The sequence below is a fragment of the Phoca vitulina genome, unplaced genomic scaffold (genome assembly GCF_004348235.1).
Source record: "Phoca vitulina isolate PV1807 unplaced genomic scaffold, GSC_HSeal_1.0 scaffold2, whole genome shotgun sequence".
Classification (NCBI taxonomy): domain Eukaryota; kingdom Metazoa; phylum Chordata; class Mammalia; order Carnivora; family Phocidae; genus Phoca; species Phoca vitulina.
In genome coordinates, this window is record NW_022589705.1 from 77051212 (window position 1) to 77061044 (window position 9833).

General features: G+C 42.8%; 1 protein-coding gene across 2 annotated transcripts in view; it reads right to left on the bottom strand.

Moving 5' to 3' along the window:
- KPNA6 (karyopherin subunit alpha 6) overlaps positions 1-9563 on the bottom strand; it is a 57019-nt gene extending 47456 nt beyond the window's left edge. For both annotated transcript variants that reach the window (XM_032389084.1, XM_032389092.1), the window contains exon 1: positions 9393-9563. In XM_032389084.1, the coding sequence (XP_032244975.1) occupies positions 9393-9396 (4 nt within the window). In that variant the 5' untranslated portion in view covers positions 9397-9563. The remainder of the gene's footprint in view (positions 1-9392) is intronic.
- Positions 9564-9833: the final 270 nt, after the last annotated feature.

Below are 9833 nucleotides of genomic sequence, written 5' to 3' on the forward strand. Positions count from 1 at the left end.
ACTACAGCCTTTATTTATCCCACTTAATGGTTTGCTACAAAATATTAATAATACTTGACTATATAGGACTCTACCCCAGATTCTGTTGGAGGTGCTATCCAACTCTTATACACTATAAGGCCTTTCTAAAATCTAAACGATTAAAATTCTGAAATATCTGGCATAAATGGTTTCTTTTAAAGGCATGCATTCTCAATGGGGGAAATACTGCACCCAAAAGGGTAAAATTGGTTCATGGGGAGTGGGGGGACTTACATATTACAATGGTATGTGGTGCTCCAAAGCTCAACATTATCAATAAAGTCTTATTTCTCAGTATTTAATTTCTCTCAATGGGTTTTCTTGAATATCACATGAGCAGTACTGACACTGATTTCATGGAAAGCAGACAACAGGTATGCAAGATCCGTACTCAAAGTTATGGTGAACAGAGGGCCACAACTGGGGGACTTTCTCTTGACTGACCACTAGATCTCAAAGTCATACAAGAAGTGGCCTGTGCATACCTGTTATGCCTTCTGGATGTTATTTATGCTTTATACTCGGTGCTTTTGTGTGTGACACGGGTTTTCTGGAAATTAAAAGTTTATATTTTATTATTTAATTCTACAAACTAAAATTTGTCATGATTAGTTATGCCAAGTATTGAAAAGAAAAATGTCAACAATATCTAAAAGAATATCTGAAAGCTAGTTAAGTTGTAAGTTTCTTCATATCAAGCTGTTTAAAAAAAAAGTTCACTAAAAATAACTTTAAGTGATGTTTTCCTATTACTGAAAAATGAACAGCTTTGAATGATTTTAATTTATTACATTAGTTATTTATAAATGCTAATTTGCATGTGCAATTTGATACATTAGCATTCACGTAAGTAAATTACTTTAAAAGTTACTCAGCAAATACAGCTATAAAACTTAGTTAAATGCAAACAGCTTTTAATTTTAACTTTTAACCTAAAATTTTTGTTTCATCATTCTTAACCTTACATTGAATAAAAAGCAAGCGTTATGTCTACCCTTTTTATGTATAAAGCATAGACATACTACCATACATAAAAAGAGTATATCTGTGTGTTAAAATTTCATGGGAGGGATGCATCAGGAAAAAAAAAAATGTCTAAAAGGGCTCCTTAAGAGGGGAAAGAAAGGTTGAGAAAATACTGATAACAAGGAATTAGGGGTCTGTACCAACATCTCAGCTTTTCAAGCCAGAAACTTGGGAGTTACTCTTGACAACTTTCCCCTTATCCCCACATCCAATCAATAAGAAATGCCAGTTTTATTTCCTAATTATTTTTGCACTCTTTTCTCCACTCCTACTGCCAACTGCCCTAACTCAGGTCTTCAGGATTTCTTGTGTAGACTTTATAAGAGCCTCATTAACCTCTTCTTTCTCCATATAATACAAACTTCTTGAAACAGTTTGCCTCTCCTCGCTCATTCCTTAGCCCGCTCCAATTTGCTTGCATGCCATCAAAACTGTTTTTGTAAAAGCAACTGATCAGGTGCACGATGTTAAATTCAACCAATCTTTTTAGTCCATGTTTTGCTGGTCCTCTTAGCAGCACTCAACCCTGACAACCATTTCCTTCTTGAAATACTCTTTTTCCTTGGTTTTTGAGACATCAATCACTGTTTTCTTCTTCCAATTCAGGCTGCTGATCCCCATCTTGCGTATTAAGGCTGATGCACGTTGGGGTTCTCTTTTCAGCCCATCTCCCATGATACATCAGTGATTCCATGATTTTAGTTACCATATATAGATAAATAGATGATCAAACATCTATCTCCATCCCCAGACCTCACTCTTGGAGCTTCCGACTTCTATAATCCAATTGCTTTTTGGACATTTTCCCCTAGAGGTCAGAGAGACACCTCAAAATGTCAAAATTTAAACTCATCCCAGTTAACAGCATCACTATCCACTCTGCTGCTGAAGGCAAGAGGTCTAGGAGTCATGCTTTTAATTCCCCCACCCGCCCCATCAGCCTCCTGGTGAAATTAATAACCAAGTCCTGCTAATTCAAATTCCTAACTCTCTTATTCCCTACTATTACCACCTCAATCGCCATCATCATCTCTTGCCAGGACTACTGCACTACTTAAGAACCAACCACTTTGGGGCACCTGGATGGCTCAGTCATTAAGCGTCTGCCTTCGGCTCAGGTCATGATCCCAGGGTCCTGGGATCGAGCCCCGTGTCAGGCTCCCTGCTCCGCCGGAAGCCTGCTTCTCCCTCTCCCACTCCCCCAGCTTTGTGTTCCCTCTCTCGCTGTGTCTCTCTCTGTCAAATAAATAAAATCTTTAAAAAAAAAAAAAAAATAAATAAAATAAAATGGCATTTCACTATCATCAGGATAAAGTCCAAATATCATTCCCCCCATGCTACCAATCCCTTTAGTCTACCAATCTTCTGCTTCTGAAATAATCATTCCCACCCTGCCACTGACAATTCTTTTCCCTAGGTCAGATCTCACTTAGCTTAAAAGGCCTTCCCTGATTCCCCTGGGCGAGGGTGGACCCCCTTACTATATGTGTCCACAGCATTCTGGACTGCCTCATCCAAATACTTACCATTTTTCACTGGTCTCCAAAGTGTGGGACACAAGATTAACTAGGAGGTAGGAAGAAAAACATATGTATATATGCTAATATACTAATACATGTATTAGGAAGGCTTACCTTTATTGTAGGTGTATATATACATATAAGCCTATTAATATTGGCAATGTGGCAATGTTTATCTGTTGGTCACATGGCCAAATTTTCCTGAAGGAAGACTGGAAGTTATACCAAGGTGAGGATACTTGTTCACTCACATTTAAGATACTGCCTCATAATGTAGTTTGTTTGGGTGCCTAGTTAAGTGGATTTACAAGCTACTTAGTTGTTTTTTTTTTTTAAAGACTTTATTTATTTGACAGAGAGAGAGAGAAAGCACAAGAGGGAGGGGGGTGTAGCATGCAGAGGGAGAGAGAGAAGCAAGCTCCTTACTCAGCAGGCGCCCCTCTCTTGTGCACCTTACTCCAAAAGTATATTATGCTTAAAAAGAATACCTACTGGGATGCCTGGGTGGCTCAGTTGGTTAAGCGTCTGCCTTCGGTTCAGGTCATGATCCCAGGTCTTGGGATCGAGTTCCATATCAGGGAGCCTGCTTCTCCCTCTCCCTCTGCCTGCCGCTCCCCCTGCTTGTGCTCTCTCTGTCTCTCTCTGACAAATAAATAAAATCTTAAAAAAGAATACCTACTAAATACATAATGCTATCATGATCTGCAAGACTTTAAAAATGTCTGTTGTCATCCTCTTTTTAAAATATTTATTTTGAGAGAGAGCGCGCGTGTGCGAGCGCACATGCGGAAGGGGCAGAGGGAGAATCCCAAGTCAACTCCACGCTCAGCAGTCTGATGTGGGGCTCGTATCTCATAACCCTGAGATCATGATCTGAGCCAAAACCAAGAGTCAGATGTCTAACCCATCACTGCCACCCAGGAGCCCATCTTCATCCTTTTAAAATACATAAACTAAGAAATATTTTATAAAATACATAGAATATTATTTTCTAATATTTTACAAGACAGGCAGGTCTTGGGCTATATTTGGCTTCAAATATCCAAATATTTGGTTAGCTTAAGGTTTTTAGAATTTTTAAGTTGGCTCCATGCCCAGCATAGGAGCCCAATACAGGGCCTTAACTCAGGATGATGAGATTGAGACCTGAGCTGAGAGGGAGTCGGAGGCTTAATCTACTGAGCCACTAAGGTGCCCCCAAGGTTTTTAGATTTTAAGAGTTAAGTTGTAATATTTATAAATGTTTAATCCAATAATATCATGAAAATCTGGATTTCCAACTTCAAGGGGAGAGGGACTGTGGAAAGGAATGGGAAATTAGGCAATGCTAGACCTCCAGTCCCCCATGGAAACAATTGGCTAGAGCTGCATAGACCACATCGAACTCTGTAGCTGGCCTGCCAGTCTCCATGTGGTTGATTACCCATTAGAATTTAAACTCTGAAATTTCACCAGAAAGAGATTTTTGTCTGTTTTGTTCACCACTGTATTTCCAGGGCCTAGAGCAGAATAGTCCCTGCACATACTAGGTATTCAATAAACATTTGCTAAAATTGATGAATAAATAACCACTGCCTGCCTGGCACCTAAAAGTATATTTCTGACAAATTTTCATAATATGTTACTGCCTTCCCCTCAAAGACAAACTATTTAATCTATTAATCTATTTTTAGCATAGGGCCTGAAACACAGTAAGTCCTTTATTTATTCACTAAGTGACTAAAAGCAATTACTATTAAGTATTTACTACTTGATAATAAACACCATGCTAAAATGGTTTACACACATTTGCTCACTGAACCCTCTTAACACTCCTTTGAGGTAGATATTATCCCTATTTTTTTTTTTTTTTTAAGATTTTATTTATTTATTTGACAGAGAGAGAGAGAGACAGCAAGAGAGGGAGCACAAGCAGGGGCAGTGCGAGAGGGAGAAGCAGGCTTCCCACGGAGCAGGGAGCCCGATGCGGGGCTCGATCCCAGTACTCTGGGATCATGACCTGAGCCGAAGGCAGACGCTTAACGAATGAGCCACCCAGGCGCCCCGATATTATCCCTATTTTAGAGATGAGCACTCTAAGGCTGTGGAGATTAAGTTACTGGTTGAAGAACGAATTATATTAGTTTTTTTTTTTAAGATTTTATTTATTTATTTGAGAGAGAGTGAGAGAACATGAGAGGGGGGAGGGTCAGAGGGAGAGGCAGACTACCTGCTCAGTGGGGAACCCGACGTGGAACGAGCTCGATCCTGGGACTCGGGGATCGTGACCTGAGCGGAAGGCAGACCATTAACCTACTGAGCCACCCAGGTGCCCCTGTATTACAGATTAAGTAACTGTTAACACAAGAAAGAATATAAAATGGGCTATATGAAAGGCAAGAACAAAGTGCTACAAAATTCAGAGAGCTCACTTCTAGTTTGGAAGGCATAAAGTATCTGAGAGTTCATGAAGGAGGTAGCATTTAAATCAGACCTTGAAAATCAGGCAAGATTTCCATAGAAAAAGATGGGTGGGGAAGGGACTGTAAGTAATCGCCAGTAATGCTAACATACAAAGGAGGTAGTCTGAGTGGAATGCAGGATATGTACATGAATCTCTAAATACAGTAAGATTAGTAAAATCATTAGGAAGGCCTTGAATACCATACTGTATGGGTTATGATTTTATCCTGTAGATAGTAAATCCCTGAAGTTTCCTAAACTAAGGAGTAGAGTGGTAAGATCAAATGGGTGTTTTAGCAACATTGCTACAGCAAGAATTACAGCAGTGGTACAGGAAGCTATAGAAGAGATCTGGAGGGCTTCTAAAATACCTTTACAATTTATATTTTTTGGTATCTAGTACTTCACTGAATCTTCATTAATATTAATAAAGTGTTACCCATATTTTCACTTTTTTAAGATTTATCATTTGAGAGAAATCATGAGCACCGGCGTGCAGGGCGGTATGGCAGAGGGAGAAGTCTTAAGCTCAGCGTGGAGCCTGATGTGGGGCTTGATCCGACGACCTCAAGATCATGACCTGAGCTGAAATCAAGAGTCAGACGTCCAACCAACTGTGCCACCCAGGCACCCCTATCCACATTTTCACTTTGAGGAGCCTGAGATTCGGTAAGGTTAAAGAGCACAGAATTAATACTCTTTGTGGGTCTTTGCTGTGAGAAAAACCTACACAAAGCAATTTAGAAGTAACATGATCACAGTCTTCAACAATTGCCAATACAGAAAGGGAAGAAAAGAGTGAGGAACCAAAGATGGATAGATGCCCCAGTGCCTGGGCCAATGGTTCTACCATTTACAGAAATGAAGGAAAAGTTGGCCAGGAAAGGGGAGTAAGTTTGATGCTTGTGGGACACTTAGGTGGTGACTGACAATTAGGTGCCTACTCTGCAAGTAGCTGTTATACACGGGTGGGTGGGCAACCCGGGTTGGAGGGAAAATAAGAGATGGGCTAAGTTACCTCTGGACCAGGAAGTGTTCTCAGTTAGAAAGGTTTTGTTACTTGCAGCCAAAAACCAAACTAGAAGTGGCCTTAAGTATCCTAGTTAAATCAAGAGATAAGACAGTTCCAAAGTTGCCCAATTCAGTGGCTCAAAAACATCAAGAAAATATCAGATTCTTCCCATCTTCTCTACTCTCACCCTTAGAGCTGACTGCTCTTACTTATAAATTCTGCCTCACGACCCCAGCATTACTAATGCCAATTTTAGAGTCAGAAAAGGGCTCTTTCCTTTCCAGAGGCAGAACACAGCCCTTAATAGCCCATTATGTTGGTTAGAACCATACTACCTGAGTAAGTGGTTCTATTGACTAGCTCTGACCTTTCACAAGTTACTGAACTTCTCTAGGCTTCAGTTTCCTCAACTACAACATGAGAATCTGAGAAGTAAAGGAGTTAGTATTATAGCACTTAGTGCCTAGCACATAGCAAGTTCTATTTAAATGCTGGCTATTATTACAGCTTGCCCATCTCTCTCTCTTCTTTTTTTTGAGGCTCTCATACTTTGGTGATACCCAAGTTAAAATAGAAGAAGCTGGCAAAAATTAATAAAATAAATAATAAAATAAAACCTGGCAAATCTCTTTTAAATAAGGAAGTCTTTGCCAGAAGTCCCCCAGGCTTCCCTTCCTGTCTAATTAGCCAGAGCTGCATCACATACCCAGGCCTAAATCAATCACTGCCTAGGGAGATAGAATTACAATGACCGGTTAATAGTTTATTTAATCAAGTCCTATCCTTGGGGCTGGGTTAGCAAGATGGCAGGAATGGGTGATAAAACAACCAGTGTCTGCCAAAGCTTAGTTTTTAAGAGACTGTGGTCTCTGCTAGGGAGGGTCAGAATAAGTAACTTCTAGAGCTGCAAGCATCACCCCCACAGGCTCCTAATGGCAGTGAAATCACTACAAAAGTCTGTTAAAGCTAATGACCTTTGGCACAGGACAAACAGTATAGGATATAGTAGGGCTTGAGTAGAGCACACCTGAGAGGCAGTGACATACAGCAGGTTCTAGATTCATGGGGGGGTGGTGAGGGCTATGTTAGTATCCCCAGAACACAAAGGGCCTAGATCACCAGCCTTGGATGAGTGGCCTAATCTTCACAAAGCCTCAGTTTACTCATTTATGAATGGGGATAACCCAAACTACCTTGGATTCCATGTTAGGATTAAATGTATCCTTAGTTTCACTCACACCGTATGTATAAGGATCAACCAAAAAACATGAACACCAATAGCTGGACATTCAGAAAGACCAAGTGGGACAGGGAAGAGGTACCTAAAATGGAGTTGGAGAGAAAAAGGGAGGCCACTTAACTCTAGACTAATAATCCCCTTCAGGACCCTGCTCAGGCTTTTTTGCTCCATATAATAAGAACTTTCATTTCAAAGTCTACCAGAAAAGAATTAATTTTACTTCACACCTTAACTCTTCTAAAAAGTTTGTGTACAGCAAAATGGGTAAGGATCTCACTTCTGGCTCTGCTACTTACTAGCTGTTATCTTCTCTGAGGGAGTTTCCCAATCTATAAACTTATTTCACTGAGCATAATAAACTTAACATTAGCTCCTTCCCTTTGAGACACCAGTGTTTCTAAAATTGAAAGCCAATAGAAAATCTATAACATAAAAGTCCCCTAAATTTTCCATTGATACATAAAGCTGCAGTTAACAAAGATAAGCCCATCAGGCTTGACAGTAGATTCTGGAAACCGGAATGCTGAAGGGAAAGGAATGCTATTGAAGGTAGAAAAGAATCTGTTCTGATGCCTATGGAGCCTTTACTAGGCTCTGAACACTGTTATCTTAGTCCTCAAAACATCTTGATAACACTCCCTTTCCCCTCCTTCTAGAGATGTGGAAAAGGAAGAATCAGAAAGGAAAATAACATTTATTGTGCACTGTGCTAGATGCTTTCTACTGCATTCGATACTTACATGATTTCTCTGGATGGGAAAGCCAGAAAGTGGCAGGCAGGATTATAATACCAGATCTGATTCTAAAGTTATTGCCTTGCAACTCAAGGGAATAATTTATGGTTCCTTAGGATCAGGGTTCTTACAAAACTCAAACCCAGAATCTCATTTAGCTCTCCCTCCACACACAATAGTTGGGGTGAGCAATTCACTTTGGAGTTTTTCAGTTTCATTCAGACTAAAGATTTCAAAGCGGGCCCACTAGCACAAAAAAACCCACCTTTACAACTTTGCCTAGGGTTAAAGCTTTCTTCCCCCCTTTCCCGCCCAACCACTAGGTGGCCAAGCCATAAAGAACTGCAGCTATACACTAGGGCTCTGGAGGGATCACCCTGGTTTAGCCACTAACTGTGTGACCTTGGGTAAGTTACTTTACCTCTCTCTAAGTCTCAGTTTCCTTACCTGTAAATTGGGGTAACAGCTGTATCTGTCTCATTAGGTTGCGCATATTAAGTAAAACGTGACATGTAAAGCCGTCAGAACAATGCCCACGCGCAGGAAGAGCTTAACAAGATGCATAGTTTTTTAATGCTTAAGAGGAAATAGCTCTTCAGTGATGGTTCTGTCGCTAAGTCCAAAGACTTAGCCATCGGATTCTCTCTGAGCACAGGCCTTGCCAGCCAGAGTCCCTTCAGAGAGAGCAACAGGTCGCTCCTTTCCTCCTAACCAGGGCCAGGCCCACACCTGAAATCCCCAATCTACTACATATGGCCCCAAGGTCTTGGCCTGCGGTTTTCTACTACTAGGCTGTCACTCTGACTCCAACCGAACCACCCCATTTCCGCCCGTGGCTCGGGAAGTTCTGCCGGCCTTCAGCGGCCCGGGCTGCTTACGGCATGGCTGCCCCTGGTTACGGGCCTGGAGCCGGCAAGCCTGGCGTTCCCTCACCAGAGGACTCTACTCGCGACGTAGGCAGGATTTCCCTTGAGTTCAGAGGAGCCCCCGAATCCACTCAAGATGCGCGTCGGTCAGACACACGCCTGGAGAGGGCTCCCTCAACGCCGCCCTGGCCTGCCGCCGGGAGCCCGTCCCCCAGCCCCGGTCTCGGCGCAGGCCGGAGGAGCGGCCCCTTTCCAGCCCCCGGGAACGCGTGGGCTCCAGCCCTGGGCCACCACGTGGGGGCTCCAGGCGTGGCAAGGTGCTCCGGGAACCAGCCCCCGAAGACTGCTCCTGCAAGGGCCCTAGCCCGGCCCCAAACTGGCCTGAGCGGCTCCCCCGGCCTGGCTTCTCCCCTCAAACCTATTTGGAGGGGCCTCAGACATCTTCTGCAGACCGGAGACAGGCTCCCGCTAGACCCCAAGCCCCAGGACTGCCTCAGCTCGAGTCCCCAATTGCCTGGCGTCCTTACTCACCCATCGCGGCTCCGCTCGCTCGTACTTGGCGGCGGCAGCGGCAGCGGCAGCGGCGGCGGCTTCAGCGGTAGCTTCAGCAGACAATATGGCGGATCTGCAGGACGGCAGGCCGAAATGGACAAACAACTTAACATTCAACCCGGGGAAGAAACGCGCTCTCCGCCCCACAGCCTAGTTTACAGGGAGGAGCGCATTTAAAGAGACCGCAGCTACTAAAGGCGGGGAATAGGGGTGGAATATAAGAGCAGTGAAGAGAGACTAGGAGGGGATACTTACTAAAGAAAGTCAAGTGTGCTTAGGAATTCTCAGCTTTTTCTGCTCCTATTTCCTCTTTTATAGTGAGGTCTCCTCCCCTAGAAAATTTTTCTCCTTTCGTAGTTAAAGCCAATCATAGACCCTGAGCTGGATATGAATAAGGAATCCTCTGGAGAGGGGGAAGAG